Below are 25,639 nucleotides of genomic sequence, written 5' to 3'. Positions count from 1 at the left end.
AACCTTTCTGTATCATTATACGTTCTTGGAACAAAAACAATGCCAACTAATAGGTTATCAGATTCATCTAAATATTGCAATATTAGTTGCTCTGTTCTTGTAATTTTTACATGTTTCTGGGATTCACAGTTCTACAAGTTAAGTTTCCTAGTGATTCCAGGAGTAAACTGCTTACAACCCAGAGTGTTAATCTTTTATGTAATAATCCTAGATCAGAAGAGTAAAATGCTGGGATAAGGACCAATACTCCTTTCATAAACGTAAACAAAAAATTATAAAACTGTTTTCCATTAAAGAACAAGACTTAAAAATCCATGACAATCTTTTGATCTTTTCCTCTTACACTGTAATCATCATTCACTAGTTATGTCAGTTTCTTTAATAATAAAATATAGTTAATGCAACAAAATCAGTGTGTGTGAATTGTTGCCTTACGAAATGTAAATATCTACAGCTGAATACATATTACTAAAAATAATTAAAGTTCTCCCGTTCTCAAACCTAGCTATAAGTAACATAAGTAAGGTTCTTGGAATGGTCTTTTTCAAATATGTTTGATTAATGTACTCAGCAAAGTTGAGCTGCAGCAGGGTAATATGAATCTCAGTTCATTGTCTGCAATAATAATTTAGGTCACCTGGTGTCAGTATTAGGTAAAGCAAACCAATGCAAAGTTCAAATTATAGCATCTGCATTTATATTGAGATGCTACTGTACATAAGAATACCACTTTTACAGAACTTAATAGTCTAACAGAAAAGCTGTTTTCAGTTTTTCCCAGTCACAGCTGCATAGCATAATAATCAGTTTCTGCTGTAAATCAAGCAGCTGAACTCAATATCAATAATCTTCATGTATAACTTTTTTTTTAAAACATACAAGTTACACAACTAAAAAACAAAAGGAAAGCATTGGTTACTGTGTTAACAAGAATTTACTTTGGTTAAAGCTCTCTGCTAAATAAAGAATATTAATAAAAAATAAGGTAATTGTATAGCAGATTATAAATTATGGGAAGTAAGATTTTGTTTATTGAGATCTGTGACTCTTGTTGGGTTAAATACTTTTTCTATTTAAGTCCAATATAGACAGCCATACCATACTTTATGTTTTAGAAGATTTTTTACATTGTTTTTATACATCCATATTTACCTCAAATGTCACCCAAATAAATAAATAAATCACATTTAACTCTAGGATTTTCCATAATAAATCACAGGGAGTCAAACAAGAGTAAAAGGGTACCTTGTGACATACAGTTCTCCAATAAATGTAAGAAAGGACAGTACCATGAATGGTACTACAAGCTTTTGCAGATGAAATGGGGTGGAACATTATTTTAGGTTTTCTATAGATTAAAGTGAAATGTGTGTATTGAATATATGATTATCTTGCAAAGATTGCTTGCTTGCTTGCTTTCTAATATATCCAGCCAATAAAGGTAGAACATATGTATGATTAAAAGGGAAGTAGTTTCAATGAAATACATTTTAAATGAGAGCAGGTATCTCACATCAAATCGAAGTCTGATGAGGAGGATATGGAGAAGCACAAATAAAAACATAAAATATGGTGTTTGATGACAAAAAGGAGACTATTTAGTCCATCAAACTTGTTAAACTGTTACTTTGTAAGAATGCCTAAGGATATAAGGCTATACAGTATATGGCTGAAATATTGTGCCTTTAACCTTCTTTCCTTTTCACCAAGGAAATAACCTTTAACCTTTTTAGAACCTTTGTAGATGCACACTGATACAACCCTACGCTAACTCAATATTAATTACATATTTTCATTCATGAGTACTCACAATAATCTTTTAATGTCTGACATATTAATTTTTGTTAACATCGTATGTGATTAGAAGAGTTCAGTCATATCACAGATCTCCAAGGGTTTTTATTAGTTGTGTTTCTAGGTACTATTGTGGCTTTGGGTTCCAGTCTGTAACTAATTTAGAATCAACAGGAGACTGTAGAATTTAATCATTTTTTTACAGTTAGAAATATCAATCTGTACACTTCACTTTTGAAAGACATAGAATGAAGAAGTGTATCAAATACTATAAAAAATTACTTTTTCCCTCAATTTTAGTTACTTCTGTTTATTTTGAAAACAATGAAAACCAAATAAAAAACTGAATTAATTGCTCCTACATAGGTCTTCTAATTATTTACTGTAACAAATAATGACTGAGGTTTTAACACAAGTTAACTAAAATAGGACATACCTAAATTAAAAAAAATTCTGAATTAAAGGATTCAATAAAAGTCCAAAATCAGACACTGCAATTGAATAGGAAGTTCAATTATGTACTGTATTTTAAACAATACTTTACTGATAGAAATTGATTAAAATCTTGGCATTCAAAATTTCTAGCTTAATGGCTTTTTGAAATAATGTGCTTAATTGTATGCTTGTTCTAAGACAGGTTTATAGTTAAACCTTCTGCTGTGCAAAGTTACAATTAAGTCTACTCCCAATTATATTGTACAAGAAAGATTTGGTTCAGAAAAAGAATGGAGGAATGCCAGCTAGAAGCAGGATCTCTTGAAAGTATACTGTAAAACAAAATGTAACAAAAAGCAATCATAATATATTCAAATAAAATAAAGTATAGATTTGAATTTGAAAGTAAAAATGTATTTGCCAAAATAATATATAATATTTTTACTGTTTGATTTATACTATGCTGTGTGATTCTTCCTTACAAGGTAAAAATCAATGAGTGAATTTGTGCAATGCGGAGAACACTACATACATAAGACTATCAATAAGGAAAGATGAGTTTCTTTCAATTGTTGACACATTGATGTAAAAAAATGTAAGTGTTTCATTATTGCTGCAAGTGTAAGCTATAGAAGTGCAGTTGCCTCAAAGTACTGTACCTCCATTTAGTTTGGGAAGGATCAGTCTCGTTTAAACACATTTAAGTCCTTCTGAAGCTTGCAAATAAACAACAATACCACCAATGCACAAAAAATAGAAAATTAATAACCTGAAGGGTGTATTTGGACATTTCTAGTAAGAAATTTATTTCCCTTTATACAGTGAATAAAAGTAATAGTCATAGTACATTTCCATGATTTTGTTTTTGCAGTGTCTTAATAATTTTAGAACCCAGGTTAGATTAACCTCATACAATCAAATAAGACTACCAATATGTAATTAGTCAGTGCAGACAAATACAGGGCATACATTTTGTGTCTAAAATGTATGATCAAATTGAAAACTGGTACATAGAATAATCAGGATGTATATCATAAACAAATTCTGCCCTGGATTCTTCATTTGTATCTAGTAACCCCAACCTGCTTATTCTCCCCTATCTCTGCATGTCTTTGTTGTGCCTCTCTCTAACACAGCTGGATATAAAATAAGGGTTTTGCTGTTATAGGTAATATTTAGATAAGATACTTGTCAGTACTGCTAATTTCAAGTGCAATTTATTTTTTGGAAAAAACTTGAGTTTAAATGTTTTTTGAAATCTTTTAATATGGGGAAGACTGAAAGAAGTCCCAGTATTACAATTTAAATTGATCGGAAGTTACACAAACATTTCTGAGTTCACTATAAAATCACAATGTTTTCTTGGTGGTAGTAAAAAAGTTTTAAAAGCACTGCTTAAGGCAAATTATGAAATGCATATAATACTTTTAACATTTATTTGAAGCTAATATCTCATAGTTTAAATATGACATTTATATAGGAGTAAACTGTGATTAGTCCAGTTTTATCATTTTTACTTTTAAGTTAATTACACTACAATATATTCTTGATGTCCTTTCAGTGTAAAAAAAGTGCTTTTGAATCCCATTTATGGCTTGATAAAGGAAGAGAAAGAGAAATGAATTTTTGTCTGTCAACTTTTAATTTTTCAATTATCTTTATTTCAGAAGAAATGTGTCACTATATACAGAGTGATTTTGATTCTACAGCCAGAGTAAAACTGAAACTGCATGCAGACCTCTCAACCTGCCACAAAAGAAAGTGGACCTTTATAAACAAGGAGGATATTCTGTATTTTCATGCCCATTAAATTTTAATGAACAGAAAATTAATTCTGGACAGTCAAATGAAAAGGGCCAAAATACCAGGTGCAAGTGCCCTATAACAGCAGGGAATATGGATAGATACAGGATTGACTTGGGAAAGTTGAGAGGTTGGATTTACAAACATTGCTTTAGTCTGAACACATATGGTATACAGCTAGATGAGAGACATCTGTCTCTTCCCTTTTCCTATTTACATGAATATGATTTTTATTTACCATAAACAATCTCATAAATCAGAAACAAGGGAAACAGTGCCCCGGCCTTGTTAATATAATGCAAAACCTAATAGGAAAGGCTATGAATTACAAACAGTGTTGAAGTTTTAAACTGATTTCAGCAGAAGGACTTTTAAAATATAAAGAATCTATAGAAAATGTTTTAGGGTTTGTTATATGCATTGCAAAGATGGTCCATAATAATCCAAAAATATTTTTGTTAAAATACCCAAAAAATAAAGATTAACATATATTACTTAAAATGAATATTAACAATATACATTCCTCATCCTGATATAGTTTAGCCATTTGAATGCAGTGCCAATCTAGCATGCCAAATAATTCCACCTTATCAAAAATGATCAAAACCATTCATTTACATTCTTATGTGTGAATATTTAACATAATAAACTGATAATCCCTTACTCAAAAATACAAATACAGATTTTCTCTTCTCACCTCATTCTTAAACCTGCCTAATTCAACTCAGGGTTGTGTTGGGCTGAACCCTATCACAGCAGGGCAGGAAACAGCCCCGTAAAGGGCACCAGTCCAAAACAACAGCTTCCCTCTGCAATATTTAATATAATATAGAAATGTTAAACTTTCCTTTAATTTTGAATACATCATACGACATGTTTAATTATGCCTCAGCATCTTATGAGCTTCACATACAAGCTCGGTTCTGTGTAGCAGACCTGAAGCCTGTTTTTCCTCCATCAGCTCTATTTCCTTCAGTAAAACATTAAATATACTCTTTAAACAGAAAAAATAAAAATTGGTAAAGAGGGTAGTGTTTAAAAAAAATGTTATGTTTTTTGTATAAATTAGGTGTGTTGACCATAATTTAAAAACAGAAGCAAAACATTACATTTTACTGTGCAAATTGAAGCCTTCAAAGCTCCACTAAACAGTGTATGTGCATTAAAGATACTTTTGCAGCATTTATTACATTTATAAAGTTCTGATTTTGTCAAAGAGCATAATTATTTGTTACATTAAAAACAAACATTCTACAAAGAATATTACAACTACTCTTACATATAGCAGTTTGCAAGGCCATAGAGAGCAGTTTTGCTGTATGTTTACTGTTTCCAAACTGAAAGCAACTGATAATATCAGAGTTAACTGAGGTGAAGAAACAAAAAGCATATTTTTGATTACTGTCTTCTTTTACCTTTATTGTCAAATACATCATTTGGATTATTATGGCCTTCTATTTACTGACACAGCAGGGTTTTTTTTCCCCCCATATAACAAATTTTAAAATGAATGGCGTACTTGTTTAGTGAATCCCAAAAATCTGTACGTCCTTATTTACAATTAACTGCCAAAACAATATGTTTATTAATGGGTTGGATGGTTAATAATTCCCTACACCGTTTACCTTCACTGTACTCGACATTTTTAGTAAACTTTCTACTTTAACCAGTTGTTAAGTGCCTTTGGGCCTGCTTTACCAGACAGTAAGAAAAATACATTCTGCAAGGTGACCAATTGGTCTACGTAAGTTCACCCCCTTCTATAAATTCTGATAGTTTAGCTCTGGAAAGTTAGCAGCTTTTGGTAACGCTAAATGGCAGTGTTTTGGGGATATTACTTAAAAGTCTCAAAAGCCACCAGACATACAAAAATTTAAGCTTAAACTACTAACATTAACATTAGGGCAATGCTAGTCAACCAAGTCAAAAGTATGTGTAAATAAATATTGGAAGAAGGTTTATAAAACTCCAGAAATATCAACAGGAGTAGTTCTAAAAATCCTTCCAAATCAATTATTTCAAATCGTTTACATACAGTGTTGTGTTTTACAGCAAATAACACCTTTCTTCACAATCAGCTGAATCAATACCTTAACATAATTACAACTAGCTTACAGTGGCAGAGTACAATCACATTTGACAACAAGCACTTCTCAAGCAACTATATTATATCAGCTATGCTATGTCACATCACAGGAGCTAAATACTTTTTTCTAGCTTGTTACTGCTTCACGTTTCCCTTTCTTTCTATTAATCATATTTTTCCCTATTACACATGGGCAGTTAACCCTGAATGTTAAGGATTTGTGCAGACAGGCCATGGTGCCAGTTTCTCAATTTAGCAAAACGTGGGCCTTTTACTTCAGATTCAAACTTTTCCCTGTGGCATGAAGAAAGAGAAAGAAGAGAGGGAGAAAAGTGGGAAGAAAGATGGGTTAGGTTCTGTGCCTCTGCTCCCCTGCCATTAAACTCTGGGATTAACAAAGAATTTGGCCATTTTTAAACATGTTAAATCATAAAATCAAAGAAAAAAAACTTACACTAGTTAGATTTGAATCCTAATGCAAAAAAAACCCTTTATTAAAGTGGCCAGCTATTTGAGAATCAGGTTTATTTAAGTAATAAAACCTTTTCCATTGAGTGATGCATATGCCTACGGCACAAGCAACAATTTTTGTACACTTTATAAACAATTGTGTATCCATAGCACCATGAGGTGCTGGAGCTGAAATATTCCTGCAATTGAATAGTTTTTGGTGCTTGTAATTACAGAGCAAAGTGACATTGCACTTAACTAATCCAACACTAAAAAGAGACCAAATATCTCACCTTATCCCAGGCAGTACAGTTTAATGGCACTAAGAAGAACCTAAATGGCTTGGTAAAAAAAAAAAAACAAGCAAGCTGAACTGATTGGGGTGAAAAAAGCTTAGGATCTGTGGGATGGTCCAGGTGTTCTGTGTTTCTACTGCAGTTTTAATTATGAATGTGAGTAACATGTATGCATACTCAACTGCTTGTGGCCATGAGACCTGCTGCTGCTGCTAGCTGCCTACCTTGATCTCCTCAATGCATCTTCATCTGGGTCTTGCACTGTAAAGAATGAAAAATAAAGGCATACATTAATGTGACAAGATACTGTATATATGATAAAATCAATATATAGTAGCTTAAAAAATATACTTTCCCATGAATAGAATTGTGTAACATTTCAAAAGTAGCAGTTCTTAAAACTACCAAGTACATATTTTTGAGTTTAAATTGTGCTTCAGTTAACAAATTAATAAATAATCATCAGATTACAAACACCACTGATTTCAGAAGTGAAATCTTGAATGTACAACCCCAAATCAGATAAAGTTGGGAGTGTGTGGAAAATGTGAATAAAAAAAGAAAAAAGCAAGTTATATATTTTCCTCAAATTTTATTTCATTGCAGACAGTATGAACACAAAATTATTCATGTTTTATTTGTTAACATCATTTGATTTTGAAATAAATATCCATTCTTGCCATTCAGGCTTGCAACACATTTCAAAAAAAGTTGTGACAGTACAGCATTTACCACTTTGTACAGTTCCCCGTCTTTTAACAACACTTAAAAGACGTTTAGGCATTGAAGAAATCAAGTGACTAAGTGTTGCAGGTGTTAGTTTGTCCCCATTTTTTGTTTCAAAATGCGCCAAACATTCTCTATAGGAGACAAATCAGGGCTACAGGCAGGCCAGTCAAGCATCCGCACCCTCTTCTTACGCAGCCATGCCTTTGTTATGTGTGCAGTATGTGGTTTGGCATTGTCTTGCTGAAGTAAGCATGGGCGTCCCTGGAAAAGATGTCGTCTTGAAGGCAGCATTTGTTCCTCCAAAACTGAGATATACTTCTCAGCATTGATGGTGCCATCGCAGAAGTGCAAGTTAACTTTGTCGAAGGCACTGACACAACCCCATACCATGACAGACCCTGGCTTTTGGACTTGTATCTGGCAACAGTCTGGATGGTCCTTTTCATCTTTGGTCCGCAGCACACGGCGTCCATTTCTTCCAAAAAAGATGTGAAAAACTGATTCGTCTGACCACAATACAATTTTCCACTGCACAATGGACCATCCCAGATGCCTCCGAGCCCAGAGAAGTCGACGGCGCTTCTGGACACCATTTATGTAGGGCTTCCTTTTGGCATAGTACAGTTTTAGCTGGCATTTCCTAATGTAACTACGTACTGTAGTGCTTGAGAGTGACTTCCTGAAGTAGTCCTGAGCCCACGCAGTTATATCATTTATTGATGAATGACGGTTTTTAATGCAGTGCCGTCTGAGGGCTCGGAGATCACGGCCATTCAGTTTAGGCGCGCCCTTGGCCTTTGCGCATGGTAATTTCTCCAGATTCCTGATTCTTTTCACTATGTTATGCACTGTAGAGGGAGAAATGCCCAAATCTCTTCCTATGTCTTAGAGAAACGTTTTTCTTCATCATTTAAAAGATTTTTGCCCGCACTTGGTGGCAAACTGGTGATCCTCTGCCCATCTTTGCTCCTAAAGGAGTAGGCCTTTCCTCGATGCTGCTTTTGTACCCAATCATGATTGCAATCACCTGTTAACATCACCAGTTTCAAATCACATCATTATTTAGTGATTATACCTCATTACTACCCCTGAATTGCCTCCATCCCAACTTTTTTGGAATGTGTCGTAAGCCTGAATGGTAGGAATGGATGTTTATTTACAAATCAAATAATGTTGACCAAAAAAAAACATGAATTATCTTGTGTTCATACTGTCTGCAATGAAATAAAAGTTAAGGGAAATTTGTAAATTACTGCTTTATTTTTTTATTCACATTTTCCACACTGTCCCAACTTTTTCTGATTTGGGGTTGTATTTGGTTCTGCTGCTTTTTTATTTTCACATTACAAAAATGTGTGCTATATTAAAGTTTGCAGAAGAACTTATCACTATCCTCAACCAGAGGGAATACTAAAGAATTACAAAGGATGCCAAGTCATTTAAAGTCAATATTTCGTGGTGTCCAAGTTGCGATTGTGAAACTGTGTGTCAAAGATGTGAGACAAATTTGATCTCCATATAATCAGCTGGACATTATGCTACGTTACTAGAAACTTGACTAATTATTTTTGGGAATGAGTTATGTAGAAAAATTCATGGTACTAGATCTTTGTAGCCTTAGCATATAAAATCAAGACCAGGTATGAGGGAAATATATAGACTTTATGACTGTGAGCATGGTTGATGCAACCTCTCATTACATACACACACACACACACACACATGCACAATTATATACAACTTCAACCTAATATATTTACATTTACTTTGGCCTAAGGGTAAATGACTACAAAGTTAATATGAACGCACAGTTCTTATCTAAATTTTAGTTATGTTTTTGTTATTCAAGTAATATTCACTTCAATATTTTATGTTTCCAGGAAGCACTAGATGCATAATTATTAAGCTGGACCTCAAATAATGATTCTTGGGAAACCTGAAATTATAGCAGAACAGAGGTATGCAGACACTACATTAAAATAAGTTTTTTATCCTCACATTTACTCACTAGACAAGAGTGCTTATTCATGTACATTTTTTCATGTTATAAAGGGCTAGTGGGTCATTGAACCTTTCAAATGTAAAGGAAAATGAGTGGATTTCCTCTTGACTAGTTTAACAACAAACAGCAAAATTGGGAGTACTGACATAATTCTACATTCTATCATGGGCATATGAACAATAACAGGTCCTTTAAAGTAAGAGCAAGATATGTCTGGTTATGAATCTTATAATCTAAGAAGTGAAAATACAATGGCATTATAATTGAAAGCAGAGAAACATATCTCTCTTATAGATATTAAATACAGAACCCATCAAATTAAAACCAAGGAATGCTACTAAATGATTTAAGAGTATAGGTTTTATTTAATTCCTATAAGCAACTACCATTTAAAAAAAAATGGAATGCTTTCAGTTCATTAAAATTCTCATGGTGTCTGAGTGTATGTCGGTTTTGAGGAGTGGAATACAGTCATGTCCTGTCACACTATAATGTATAATGATGAAAGTAGTACCTCTGCTGAAACACCAAAGAAAGTATGGTTTCTCAAATTAAGAAAAGTACTCGCATGCGAAAAGAAAAACAAAACAGAAAAAAGTGCTCAAATTATTTGCTAAGCTAAAACAAGGTCTATTGTTGCTGGGGTGGCTGACTGAACAATGAAATGATCTCTAGGAACCTTCAACAAAATCATGCATGCTGTTTTTATTTCATTTAGATAGAGTAGATGGCTTTTAAAAAGATTCATTAAGCACTAAAGCCACACTGGTGAACTATGGGTGTTACTCAATAAGGTACTGAAGATAAAGCTCCGGACTATAGATATTACATACTGAATACGTTCTTGTAGCAAGGGATTCAATTGTTAGTCTCAAATCTCCAGATTCCAATGTTCCTCTTCTTAGCCCATATCTGTGTGAACTTTGACTTGTGATGGATTGTTGCCCTGTCCATGGCTGTTTTCTATCTTACATCTAGTGTTAATGGAATAAGTATCACCTTGCCATGACCATGCTAAACGGGCTAGGAAATGGATGGTGGAGAACTGCACAAGTTTGTACTGCTTTTTGTTAATGTTTTTACTGCTTTTATTGTGTTTGCAATACTCTCCTACTTCTTGCCTAACTAACTTAGACACCACATCATCTGAACTTATCTGAGGTGTCGGGTAGAACAGTTCCATTACTTTCTACATGGTTAGCAAGAAACAGGTGAATTCAATACAAAACTAAAATATGCATTAGTTTTATTTATTTTTCTGCATGTTAGGTCTTCTGTAATCAGTCTTACCTGTAGTAATACTTTATCAAGATGTATGAGCAGAGGGATAGTTTCTTAAAGTAAAAAAACTATTCTTAGGAAAACTACTGAGAGATACTGTAAGAAGGTCATCAAGCAAAAATAAATCCTTGTAGACAGCTAATAAAAGTGAATAGAAGAGACCCAAAAAATGTACTTTACTATTGACAAAAGTACCAAAAATGCATAAACAAAAAACAATTATTAATAAATATGTAAACAAAACATAAATATTATTCTATGTTAGAGAAAATAGAAAACACTGACGATTACATTCATTTCTGTAAGGAAAAAATACTTACAATACTCTGTTCCTGTCAGATGAGCCAGAATACGAAAGGACTTGGACTGTAGGTTGGCTGCTCGACGAGCCCATTCATCTATTTCAGGATTTTGTCCTTTTTCCTTGTCTTTGACCACAGCCTGATATACAGGGGAGGCACTGTCTACGAGAGGATCTTTAACTGGTAGAGTACTGCAACCACAGAAAGAGGAGCATATGGGAATTTGCTTAAAACTAATCTCCACACAGCTTTAAATCTGTGTGAAAGTCACTTATATTCCCTCCTGCATTTCTCTAACATTATAACATTGGGACTAGCAACATGCTGTATTATCTTTGTAGACTCTAAAGACTGAAATTTCCAGAGTATGTTTTTAAAAGATTTTAGATAAAATTTGTATGTGTAGTAACTTAAAACATTGTACATAAAAGATCATTTCTTAATTTTATTAGCATAATGCAAATCTTCATGTAGAAATGTGGATTGAATACTTAAATTACTGCATCTGTCAGCAACAGTTACTCTGAAATAACCTCAAAATTAAAGCAGCAAATTTTCTGCTAAATGATCATTATAGCATACATATCTTGTAACTATAAGAAATAAGCAAGATTATAAAATGTAATTAAACTGTTTTCATTTACTCATGTTTGCTATGCTGTTGATAATAAAATCCACAAGAAAATTTTAAAGAATTATGCTAGACTGATTTGAACCTCTTATTCTTAAATGCAAGCCATCTGATCCTCTGGGCTATAAGGAAACCATTGTTTTCAATTGTGAATGTAGCTCACTGCAGTATCTCGTCTTCAGTGTTCCTCAAGCATCCAAACTTGGTCTAATTCTTTTAATATCTATACGCTGTCACTAAGTTACTTGATTTGTTATGACCTTGTGCACCACTCTTATGCAGAATGCACAGCTGCCATTAAAAAAACTGCCTGTCTCAATGATCTCAATGCCTGAATGTCTATAAAACGTTCTTCATCTCAATATACACATAAACGAACTCTTACACATAACTGAATTACTTCTTATTTGATCACCTGGACAACTTAAGAAGCCTTATGTATTTTCATCAAATCTTTCACTCTAATTAGTGTTATAGTCTTATCTCACAGATAATTGCTACAATCTAAACTTAATTTTATTATTTTAATCCTAAATCTCTATATCAGATGCTTTAATATTTTGCAGTGCTTTAACCATTTTGTGGATATTAATTTTGTTCTTCTCCCATTCAACTATGACCGTGTGCAGTCCCTGTTACAGCATATATCACAAACCTGTCACTACAATACTTTAAAATATTACATTTGGCAGCTAGCATTGAAAGTTCTGCTCAATTTTACATATTACCCTGCTCAAACTAGCTATTGCTATTGCATTTGACGTGCTTTGTAATTTGATTAATATAGCCCCAAATAACACTTGTGCTGTTTGGTCTAGTATACTTTTAAGACCTCCCTTTTATCCCTCAGTTGTGAGGTTACTTACTTTCTATTCTTTTGCTAATATTGTCAAATTCAATTTTTAAATCTGATATTGTACTTGTGAACTGTTTAGCCCTGCTAATTGTCTTGTGAAGGTGTATGCTGTTCTTTAGCTAACAGTTTTTTTTGATAAATTAATAAATATAATATAGGGCTGAATCGATTCACTAATTTTAAACAGCATAAAGATTTAGTCAACAAATCAATGTTTCATCTTTGGAAGTATGAATCTCACAATGTAATGTCATCACACATTACATGCTTGCTTTAAATTCTGCTTTTGTGTAAAAGAATAGCTAGACACAATATTTTTACTTGATCTATGTTGTTTCTCAGTGCACCCATTGCTGTCCCCCTGCTTACTGTTACCTGCTTGCGTTCATGAGTAGAAGTACAATATTACCACTTTCACGAACATGTCCTCAAAATCTCCTTCAAAATTAAAAGAAAGCTGATAGCATCATTAAGAGAAAAGAATATGTGGTTTCAAGACAAAAGAAAATTAGGCCAAAAGTCTAAAACAAAAGATTATGTTTATCCTATTAAAATATTTGAGATGGATTCTAGTTAATTTTTAGTTAATCAGAAAAATTTAAATCAGCTTTTAAAACTAATAAAGGAATAACTAAGTGAATATCTGGCAATTAGTACTGAAAACAAAACAAATTCATGCGCATCCATCAGCAAAGCAAACTCTGCTGTTTGTCCTAAAAACCTACACTAGGCAAAGTTCTAAATGAAAGAATAATTTCGGCCTGAGCCTTTAGTTCAGTATAGCTTCTGGTCTTCAGCCCTAAATGTGATTTTGCTTGAACTGTGCCAGTCATACTTAATATATTCACAGACACATTTCAGAGTTAAACGGACCTTTATGTCAATATCTCAAACTAGTTGATTACAAATACTACCTTAACTTGAAAAAGGCCTAATTTAATTGTGTCTGTTACAGCTCTTAGTTTTAGGTTTGTTAATAAGAAAGAAATCTAGAAGAGACTGCCAGGGACTGGAGATGCCAAATGTCAAAGCAGCATGTATGACTGAATTTTGTGGTTGTGTGCATGGTCCCAAGTTATTTTAGGTGATACCCACAGGATTGTTGAAGCCTGAGTGTAGTATACAATTTTGTTTTACTTCTATATTATAATTAAGTTGTTCTTAGCATACTGATCAATGGCTAATATATAACTAATGAATGCTTACAGCAGTCATCTTTACATAAGGCCTCTTTGTTTTTATATTTAATAACCCATTCTCATTCTTTTAGAGCGTTTTACTTTACTTGGAGGTGAGGACCTTAATGGCTGTACATCATTTATCAGCCATGGAATGTTGCTTATTTAATACATTGTGATTGTTCAAAGGCTGTCTTTGTGTTTGTATATATATATATATACACACACACATATATATATATATATATATATATATATATATATATATATATATATATATATATATATATATATATCTATATACATATATATATCCATATACATATATATATATACACACATACATACATACATACATACACAGACAGCATCAGAATCAACAAATGAAGCCTTTTCTAGTCATGTAAGAAATATTACTGACTGATGTGCATAGTTAGCAAAACAATTTTAAAAAGATAAATAATAAATTAATAACAGTAACATAATAAATTATATTGCATATTTAGCATTGAATGTGAAAGGTTTACAAAATTATTAAATTAACACAAATTAACTATTTATTTGTTGAAAAAGAAACAGGTTTTAAAGATGGCCTTGAAATGCACTGAAATTCCAAGTGGCTTTGAGTCTGTCATTAACAGGCATACAGAAATGGAATGTTAAATGTTTATTTCATAGTGACAATCTAAAATAAAATAAATAAATACCCTCAAAAATTTCATTTTACACAACAGGTTTGCAGTTTTCAAATGTAAACATCAAGTGAAATATGTTCATGTGTGATTAGTATACAATAAATATCACTGGTCTACAGCCTAATTCTCCCACTCACAAAAATAAAAAAGGGGTGTACTTTACTGATTTACAGTAGGTGTGCTGAATTCATTTTGGAAACTGGAGTTTCTGTAACACAAACAATTGCTTTAAGATATCAGATTCAGTGAAGAATGCCAATTTTAAAAAAAAGTGTTTTTTTTTAAATAATTCTACCTTTTTTTATTGCATAAGCATTTTTCTTGCTCAAAATATTATTTGATATATGTTTTGAAAAGAGTTGAAAAGTGACAGTCTTCATCTTTCTTAATTTTTGTAGAGGTGCAAAACAACCAAAAATCAAGTATATGCTATACATTTTTGCTCTCAATTAGTATTTTTTATCTCCGTTCTATATATAGTATTAAAGAAAGCTAGAAAGGTGCCTTTTTGTTGTCCACAAAAGAGAAAGTTGTTTTTTAAATGGTGTTTAAAGAAACAGTCAAGGATGGGTTGATCCATTCATTGTCTTGACTAGGTAACAGGTAAACAGATGGTAAAATTATACCTACATTCCTTTATTAAAAGAATAAAGGCATGTGCCACAATTGGTTTGGAAATACAAATAAAAAAATCTACAAGGAATTATTTGAGGAGCTTCTCTCTACCTGCCTAGCACTTGAATGCAACATGTCTTTAAAAAAAAACATTTCCTAAATTCTCATTTGGATTTTCCTCCCCAAGAACATGAAAGAGGTCTCTGATAAACATATAGAGATTCAACCAGGACATTGCTCAGATGGAGATATGTTAGTGTAACGAGTCATTGTCAGAAGACGTCTGCTGGCACTTGAAATACACTTCATGGAACTGTAAGAGGAAAAACACTAACAAGTGACTACTTTTTGTAAATCATATTGATATTTGCAACAATTACTGTAGAATTTATAATGTTTAAACAAAAAGATGGTTTTTGTCTAAAATGGTGTCTTTTCATCTGAAACCTTCATCTCTAAAAAAAAAAAAAAACTTTGTGTGATGGAGCAATTATATTGTCAGATTTGGATTCAGCACCCTCAAATCTATAAAGAACACCTGAAATACTTGACTAGAGTGACTTTTTTTGTTTTGCAGACCAGTGCATTTTACCAGACAGTAATGTTAGCCTGAATTTGTTGTGAAAAATAATTGAGGGAACAACAGGTTCAAAAACTCAGAACATTCTCAGAAGTATACTCTAATAAGTGTCATGTATTTATACCTAAATTATGTCTCCTCCGGATTTTTAACCACATGATAAATGAAATACATGTCAAATTGAAATTGTCACTAAACATTGTAGCACTTAAATTGGACAACAGAAAATGCAACTGTTGTTTAAGTTCTGATGAAACAGATACTTAAACCTGCTGTTGTACTGCATGAAATAGATATTTTGATTTATACTTTACCACACTGAAAGCAGACAAAGAGACATAATACATCTCACAGCAAAACAGACATACCTTTGGGAAGACCTCTAAAGAAGGAAACACCTATACAGTAATCCCTCCTCGATCGCGGGGGTTGCGTTCCAGAACCCCCCCGCAATAGATGAAAATCCGCGGAGTAGAAACCATATGTTTGTATGGTTATTTTTATATATTTTAAGCCCTTATATACTCTCCCACACTGTTAACATTATTAGAGCCTTCTAGACATGGAATAGCACCCTTTAGTCAAAAGTTTAAACTGTGCTCCATGACAAGAGATGACAGTTCTTTCTCACAATTAAAATAATGCAAACATATCTTCTCTTCAAAGGAGCGCTGTCAGGAGCAGAGAATGTCTGAGAGAGAGAGCGAAATAAAAGCAAGCAATCAAAAAATCAATACGTGCTTTTAAATGTGCAGAAGCACCGCGATAAAGCAGCATTTTGTAGAGGAGCGTCCGTATCCTCTGTGCAAACAATCCCTCCGCTCACACCCCCTCCGTCAGGCGCAGAGAATGTCAGGGAGGGTGAAAGACTGAGAAAAGCAAACAATGAAGCACCGCGCGGGAAGCATATCTTATATCATTGAGGAGTTTTAGTTAATATGTAATACATGCTCTGATTGGGTAGCTTCTAAGCCATCCACCAATAGCGTCCTTGTATGAAATCAACTGGGCAAACAAACTGAGGAAGCATGTACCATAAATTAAAAGACCCATTGTCCGCAGAAATCCGCGAACCAACGAAAAATTTGTGATATATATTTAGATATGCTTACATTTAAAATCCGCGATAGAGTGAAGCCACGAAAGTCGAAGCGCGATATAGCGAGGGATTACTGTATCTGAAATTCCTATTAGTGTTAAGGTATGTTGCTCCAGCAGAAAAAGATAGTATAGTCCTAACAATAAGATTTAAAAAATAATTACAAACTTAGTGTTGACCTACTTACTTCAGACTAATGTTAATTTCATGGTAAGGCTTGCAAGCTCTGCAAAGAGTTTGTTTAATTTGTCATCTTTGCCAGCTCATAGTACAATGAAAATATGATAGTCGCAAAACAACTTTATTTTTGCTCCTTTTCTAATTGTAAATCCCACATAGTGTTCAAGAATAGTGGATTCAATATTATTAGAATCTTTAAGTAAATTAATACTAATACAATTCTTGCCATATCTGAACTTTGATGTTCTGTAAAAAAGACTTTATTGATTGAGTCACATAGTTCAGTTGTTAAGAAATGAGAAATTAAAAGAAAACAAGTACAACTTTATTTGTACTTATACACACACACTCTATATATACAGTGGTGTGAAAAACTATTTGCCCCCTTCCTGATTTCTTATTCTTTTGCATGTTTGTCACACAAAATGTTTCTGATCATCAAACACATTTAACCATTATTCAAATATAACACAAGTAAACATAAAATGCAGTTTTTAAAATGATGGTTTTTATTATTTAGGGAGAAAAAATCCAAACCTACATGGCCCTGTGTGAAAAGTAATTGCCCCTTGTTAAAAATAACCTAACTGGTGTATCACACCTGAGTTCAATTTCCGTAGCCACCCCAGGCCTGATTACTGCCACACCTGTTTCAATCAAGAAATCACTTAAATAGGAGCTGCCTGACACAGAGAAGTAGACCAAAAGCACCTCAAATGCTAGACATCATGCCAAGATCCAAAGAAATTCAGGAACAAATGAGAACAGAAGTAATTGAGATCTATCAGTCTGGTAAAGGTTATAAAGCCATTTCTAAAGCTTTGGGACTCCAGAGAACCACAGTGCAAGCCATTATCCACAAATGGCAAAAACATGGAACAGTGGTGAACCTTCCCAGGAGTGGCCGGCCGACCAAAATTACCCCAAGAGCGCAGAGATGACTCATCCGAGAGGTCACAAAAGACCCCAGGACAACGTCTAAAGAACTGCAGGCCTCACTTGCCTCAATTAAGGTCAGTGTTCACGACTCCACCCTAACAAAGAGACTGGGCAAAAACGGCCTGCATGGCAGATTTCCAAGACGCAAACCACTGTTAAGCAAAAGAACATTAGGGCTCGTCTCAATTTTGCTAAGAAACATCTCAATGATTGCCAAGACTTTTGGGAAAATACCTTGTGGACTGATGAGACAAAAGTTGAACTTTTTAGAAGGCAAATGTCCCGTTACATCTGGCGTAAAAGGAACACAGCATTTCAGAAAAAGAACATCATACCAACAGTAAAATATGGTGGTGGTAGTGTGATGGTCTGGGGTTGTTTTGCTGCTTCAGGACCTGGAAGGCTTGCTGTGATAGATGGAACCATGAATTCTACTGTCTACCAAAAATCCTGAAGGAGAATGTCGGCCATCTGTTCGTCAACTCAAGCTGAAGCGATCTTGGGTGCTGCAACAGGACAGTGACCCAAAACAAACCAGCAAATCCACCTCTGAATGGCTGAAGAAAAACAAAATGAAGACTTTGGAATGGCCTAGTCAAAGTCCTGACCTGAATCCAATTGAGATGCTATGGCATGACCTTAAAAAGGCGGTTCATGCTAGAAAACCCTCAAATAAAGCTGAATTACAACAATTCTGCAAAGATGAGTGGGCCAAAATTCCTCCACAGCGCTGTAAAGACTCATTGCAAGTTATCGAAACGCTTGATTGCAGTTATTGCTGCTAAGGGTGGCCCAACCAGTTATTAGGTTCAGGGGCAATTACTTTTTCACACAGGGCCATGTAGGTTTGGATTTTTTCTCCCTAAATAATAAAACCATCATTTAAAACTGCATTTTGTGTTTACTTGTGTTATATTTGACTAATGGTTAAATGTGTTTGATGATCAGAAACATTTTGTGTAACAAACATGCAAAAGAATAAGAAATCAGGAAGGGGCAAATACTTTTCACACCACTGTGTGTGTGTGTGTGTATATATATATATATATATATATATATATATATATATATATATATATATATATATATATATATATATATATATATATATATATACACACACACACACACACATAAATAACTGGAAAATCCATAACAACATCACGCACCCCATGATTGACAGTAAATATATAGGAATATGCACTGTGCTTAATTCTACTAATGCAGAAGGCATACTGAAACTGTATTGCATTAAAATGTGATCAGCCTAACGTAACTACTACCTCAGTAATGGTTATATTAAGACCATGAATACCAATTTTGGGCAAAATGGGAATACCAAAAAAAGAGAAATGCAAGCTGCCGGTCAATGCAAATACACGTGTGTTAGATTAAGGGAAAATAAATAAATCAGTATCTATTTCTATAACAAAGATTAACCTACTTACGCCAGGGGGGAGACAGCAGCACCAGCACTTAGTAGCATAACCAGTGACCAGCAAGGGTATGGCATTCGTCATTGGTTTCCATATCAATAGGGTGACAAATGGGGCAAGTTGGGAGGGGGGGCAAGGTGCAAGAGTGGATTTTTTTGTGGAGAGTGTAGGAAAGGAAGAAAACAGAAAAAAACATGTGAAATCTGTATAATCACAGAAAGATGTCAGACCATAATGGAGTGAAGAGAATAAGTGAAACATGAGGGTAACAATGCCAGGAACCTCAATATTCTGGCCTGTTGCAGCTTATTTATCCTGTACAGAGGTGTTAAAATGCGACGGCCTATAGTCCAAAAGCCCACTGTAACTAAATAGGAATGACTATAGCTTCTATGGTTTACAAAACCCAAAAGGCCTGCCATAGCCTTTTTTTCCTCTATGTACAGTAGAAGCCCTGAGCTGGTACTGGTAGCTTGTAGGACCATCACGCTTCACTTGTTCTGTCCAGATGGGTTGGTAACTTTTAAAAATGGTTTATATGAAAAATACAAAGCAGTGACCAAACCTAAAATGCATTTAGTTTATTAGTTATACATATAAGGAGACAATGAGAATTAAAGGCTATAATGTTCTGAATATTATGGACATTCATCAGACTTGATTAACTTCACCCCTCTACCATTTGCAGAGCTGAATTTCTATATGTGATGCTGCCTATGAAATATGTCACTAACAGAGAGAGACTTGTTTAAAACAAAGTATTGAATTTTAATGACCAGGTATTGTCAAAGTATAAAAACTTGTAAGTCAGAAGAGGGAAGATCAAAAACAACATCTTTTTTAAAACAGAGAAGTTCTATATTTTTTAATTTTAATTAGCTTCTTTTAAATACAATCATTTTTTGAATTGTCACACTCAGTGCATTTACATGAACAATCAAAACTGGGGAAAGATGAGTTATCCGATTAAGGCAGAAGACAATGGCCACTGAAAGTAAGCATGGAACTAATATCTCTCGAGCAGTGCAGGGAATGTTAATTTTAAAAGTAACTAAGTTACTCACTAAATATGTCATATATTTACGTATAATAAAGTGTAATACATTATATACTGTGTGTTGCTTTTTCTTTTTTTGTATGATAAACTTGACTGGCCAGCATCTATTAATAAATTCTAAGCCCCTATATAAACCTTCATGATACTGACCAGAAACACAGGCAAATATTATAATTTTCTTGTGTTTTATAAAATACCTTTAAGTCCTTCCTGTCCTTTGAAGTAAATAACATTCAAACCACTTTTTACATCCTAGATGTGAGCCGCTAATGATTTGTGGTAAGGACAATTTCCACTTTGTCAAAAGATTATACTGTGTTAACATATTTATATTGCAAATTGCTGGATTAAAACTAAACTGACACCTTATTAATGTATTTCTGCTACAAGACTGCACACAGCACACTCTTTTCTGCTCAGCTGTATGATTCAGCCCTGCAAAGAATTGGAATACTATTGCCTAACACCCAGTGCTGCTGGGATGATACTAAGGCAAGTTTTTTTTACCTCAGTAAGTATTCCGTTAGGTTAGTCTACTTTAAAAATAAATAAATAACTGAATTACTTAACGCATGCTACTTTTAACATGTTACACCAAAACTGCTCCTGAAATTGTGTTGCTGAGTATAACAGTGTAATTTCAGCTCTTCAACATAAATTAAGAAATTTCTGGAATATTGAGATAGACTATTTAGACCAGGATAAGGAAAAATGCGATTGCCTGAACATGTGCCACAGGAAATTTATCTTGCGGATGCGTCTACCTGTGGCTGCATAAAGTGAGTGCAAAGCTAAGCAGGCAAACAGAGTGCAGCACATCTGCACAGATTAGAAAATCCTTAACGGCAACTAGTGAAAGGACTTACATGATCAGGTAATTGGGTTACCTGCTAAGAAATCTACTTATCTTAGCCAGGTATCTCAGAGATGAAAAACCCAGTTTCTGTAACTGGAATAGGGGTTCTGTGGCATTTTAGACACCAGGTTTCTGTAAATGTATTGTCCATGTTATTAAAGCACATGGAAATGCACTGACTGAAACAGAAGGCATCAAGTACAAAATGGAATGCAGGACATCAGATTACTTAATTTAACTTGTAATTAACCATATATCTTCCTAATAAATGAGACATTACATCACTAACACATAAAAACAAGACAGTTATGTCAAAATTCTGAGTTTTCTCATATAATTGATAATCATAACATAATGTCTTTCTTTCTGGAAATTTTTATTGAAACAATTAACATGTGCAGGATAAAATAGTTCCCATTTTTTGTATTCAAGCTCTTTGCTTTGATATATGAAATTTAACGTAAGCTAAAATTCTGTGACTCTATAGTTGTTAAATTTTCGATTGAAACAATTTATCATACTAGTTACATGATTTTAGTACAATTGTTTCCTTAACAGACTCTTATTCAAAAACTATACTGGCCATAATTCAACAATTCATTTATGCACAGATATTGCTAGGCTCATGTTAATCAATTTCATTCATCCTTAATGTACTGTAACTAAGATAACTCAAACTTGTTTTTGTTTTACTTGCACATTCTTGTATATCTGGTTTGGAATTTAACTTTATGAACTCTGCTAGATTCCCTCATGTTCTTTGCAGTTTTCTCTCCAAAAGCCTACATGACCTCTCTGGACATACTACCTACTCTTTTTAAACAGTCCAGCTTTGTCTTATACTGCCACCTTCATTTCATTGCCTAATACATTATGTGTAGTTCTTTATTGGTTGCATTATTCTTTTTTCAGGTCTGTCTTATCTATTCAAAATTTGTCATTTTTGCCTATGAGGTCCACAGTACTTTCCTTCTTTATCTTTGATGTCTTGAAATGTTCATATAAAAGCCCCATAACAGCTTGTGGTAAAGCATTGGAAAATCGTTTGACCTTTTTTCTCTACAAAGTACATGTGAAGTGCAAGTTTAAATTGTGCTTTATGTAATTTCTATTATCAGATTATGTCTGGCCTTTTTTACTAAAGCGTGGAAGTGAATTTTTCATGATACTTTAATGACCAGAATTTTGACTTTGCTGTCCCAATATTTCTACAGAGCAATGTTAACCATAAATATTAATTTTCCATATAATCAAACCTGTATTTAATCCACCCTCTGTTGACTGACAAAATACTGTTAGCACTAATTTTATTTTAAAAGTGACTGTATTTTCTCTCTCTCTCTTACATGGAAAACACACATTATTATAGACTCAATACTAATATATCCAGGAAAAAGAATATACAAGTATGCCATAAAAATGCTATTTTCTGAATTGGAGCTAACTGAGCACACACTGCAAGAGACACGTAAGCTAGTTTATTGGTATTCTACCAGCAGAAGCTGATGGAATAAACAACTTACTGTCTACTTTTTATCCAGAAAAAGCTAATTTCAGGATTTATACATAAATAAATGAAAAAATACAATATTTTAATCAATACCATACAAATTCTATTGTTCCTCATAAGTAAATTTTACAACTGGTAGAGGAGCTGAATATTAATACAATGTCTTATTTTACTGTTCATTGAACACAGTCTGCTTAAAACGTGCAAAATTTCTTCAAAACATGACACATTCCATACATTATAAAAAATTAGTTCTTATTTTCTCAAAAAGTTTTTTTTTCAAAGTGTAAAAGAGTATTATTAAAATTAATATATGCTACTCCGATTTTACTTTGAAACTTCTGTTCATAGAATGACTGAAGCACTTAATACTTTTTTGGCAAGGACAGGAGTACATTGTATTTTCTTTCATTTTAAAATGTTTCATCTTAAAATAATTATGAGATTTACAGGCCGCAATGCAATAAGCCACTGTTTTACATTACTTTAAATTATCAAGCATCTCAGAATATCAAAAAAAAACCAAAAAAAAACAGTATACTTTAGGAGACATATAATACTATGTTCCCACAAATACTAAATTGATACCTGTAATCTAAATAGGGGAAATATATAACTTTTAAAGTAGCAACCAGAAACTTATTATTTTAATGGGGTTATATAATTCAATAAAGGGCTTTTTGAAACTGCACATTAAAATTAACTTCTCATTTAAGATCAGGTTTAATGGTACTATATACTGATATACTAGGCCTTCTCATTTTTATTAAAGCTTCCAATTTTCCATGCATGTTTTGGGGTATATTAAAACTACTTATATGATAAGAATTCTACAAAGAGAAAGAATCCAGTCAGTGTTTGTACTGGCTTTTTTTTAAATATCAAATATTTCTTCACTATGGAGAAGAACACTTCATCTATAAGGTAACCCTCAGCCAGGACACCTGGTTTACTAATTAGTGATTTTATTGTTCAATAAGAATTCTGAAATTACTTTCACAACAAATTAACATGTTATTTTTGACATTTGCACAACAAACTCACTATTGCAGTGAAAAACATGTCTGAATTTTATTAAGTATCTCATTGAACAACTGGGGCGTCTAGGTTTTCTTTTTCATGGCAGTGTACTAGACAAAACAAATGTGTAATCTAATAAAACCATTTTAAACACATCACTAAGTCTTAAAGATATATTTATGCTAAATAGTGCTGGGAAATTCACTGATATTTGTGTAAGACTGCATTACACACTGAGTGACCACTTAATTTGTCACAAGACCTTAATAGTAGGTTTGCCCACAGTTGCATAGCATCATAAATCTGTAAATGGTAATTGTCCTATAATGCTCCTGCAAATTACATGGTGTATGACTTTTTTCTCCAAATACCTCAATGTATCTCATCCCAAATTGATTCATTGGACTGTGGTCTGGTGAATTGGTGGGCCACTGTATTGAACTACGTTTAGTGTCACATTTGTGTAATCATTCCAGGACTTTTGTAGCACTGTGGAAGGGAACATTATTATGTTATAATACACCCAACCACAAACAGGTTCTTATTAGCTAAAATGTTCAGATATCCTGCAGTATCTAAATGATGCCTTACACATATAATGAGGCCCAATGTGTGCCATGAAAATACACTGCGCTACAACTAGCCTGAATTGTTGACATCTAGTAAAATGGCTCCTTGGACACATGTCATTTTGGCCATTACATGGCTCTCCCTTCAAAATACATCAGCATTTGTGCTGCCTAGCTCAGTGTACCCATGCCTTTTAGTTCTACACCAAAAGGACAGGAATTCAGATTGTTTGTTGCCTATCATGCTAAATCTATGAACATGAATGACAAATTGTATATACTTAGGTCTCCATTAACTTTATTGCTGTACTCAGCTGTTACTAGATCTACTGTATCCTCTCTTCAATCTAAGTTGCATCAATCTCTCTGGGATCCTTTCATCAAGGGTTTGTTTCAGACTAAATAATTGCTTTGGATGGATATTTTCTAAGTTGTGCCCCATTATCAGTATACTTATGACACTATCCTATATAAAAAACTCAGCAGGGCTGCTGTATACAGTACTCTCAGGTTGGCTTATCTAGTGCTCAATGACATGCCATGTTCCTAGCCATTCAGATCCTTAGTCTTAGGTCTTCTCTATGCACTCACACACACACAGAAGCAGACACATACATAAAACTGATTGGTGCCTTTCTATTTCATTTAAATGGCACCTCCTGCGCATAGGATGTGTTACCGCCTGAACAGTCAATTACTGGAAAAGGGCAAATGTACAAACAAAGGGCAGTGTACAAACAAAGTGGCCACTTAGCATTTTTGCTTACAATTCTTAAACCAGCCTTATTTATTAATTGAAAAAGAAAAAAGCAAAGACTGATGATTCTGGATATCTGAGCGGGAAAACGAAAACATTTCTTAACAGAGACACAAGTAAAACATTTAAAACAGACAGCATTATCCCTTATAGGCTACCACCTTTAAAAATACAGTCTTACAAATAAGATTGCAAAGGTTTGGCTTGACTTGAGTGATCAGAAAACCATTCAAAATTACTTGAGTATAAATCCTTTGGCAATTTACAAAGAATTCAAGCAGAAAGGATCAACAGAAAAATTTAAATATCTCAAAATAGATTAAATGAGAGCACTAACATTGAGACTTTCATATTATAGTAATGCAATGTCACCAAACTAAATGTGTGTAACAGGGATGCTTTTAATTTTTGTAACAAATCAGGCTGGACCTGCAAATGGGGGAATCAGAAGGGATAAACATTCCCTCCTAATTGTCTGTATTT

The 25,639-nt window shown here is 33.5% G+C and overlaps 1 protein-coding gene across 1 annotated transcript in view; it reads right to left on the bottom strand.

The window, feature by feature from the left end:
• Nucleotides 1-3,852: 3,852 nt before the first annotated feature.
• ldb3a (LIM domain binding 3a) overlaps nt 3,853-25,639 on the bottom strand; it is a 78,460-nt gene continuing 56,673 nt past the window's right edge. The window contains exons 7-9 of the mRNA XM_039768454.1: nt 11,197-11,369; nt 7,089-7,125; nt 3,853-6,412 (exon numbers count right to left, since the gene is read on the bottom strand). Of these exons, the coding sequence (XP_039624388.1) occupies nt 6,316-6,412; nt 7,089-7,125; nt 11,197-11,369 (307 nt within the window). The 3' untranslated portion in view covers nt 3,853-6,315. The remainder of the gene's footprint in view (nt 6,413-7,088; nt 7,126-11,196; nt 11,370-25,639) is intronic.

This window comes from Polypterus senegalus, chromosome 1, assembly GCF_016835505.1.
Source record: "Polypterus senegalus isolate Bchr_013 chromosome 1, ASM1683550v1, whole genome shotgun sequence".
Taxonomy (NCBI): domain Eukaryota; kingdom Metazoa; phylum Chordata; class Cladistia; order Polypteriformes; family Polypteridae; genus Polypterus; species Polypterus senegalus.
The sequence above is the reverse complement of the archived record's forward strand: the minus strand, read 5'-3'. Positions and strand labels throughout refer to the sequence as shown.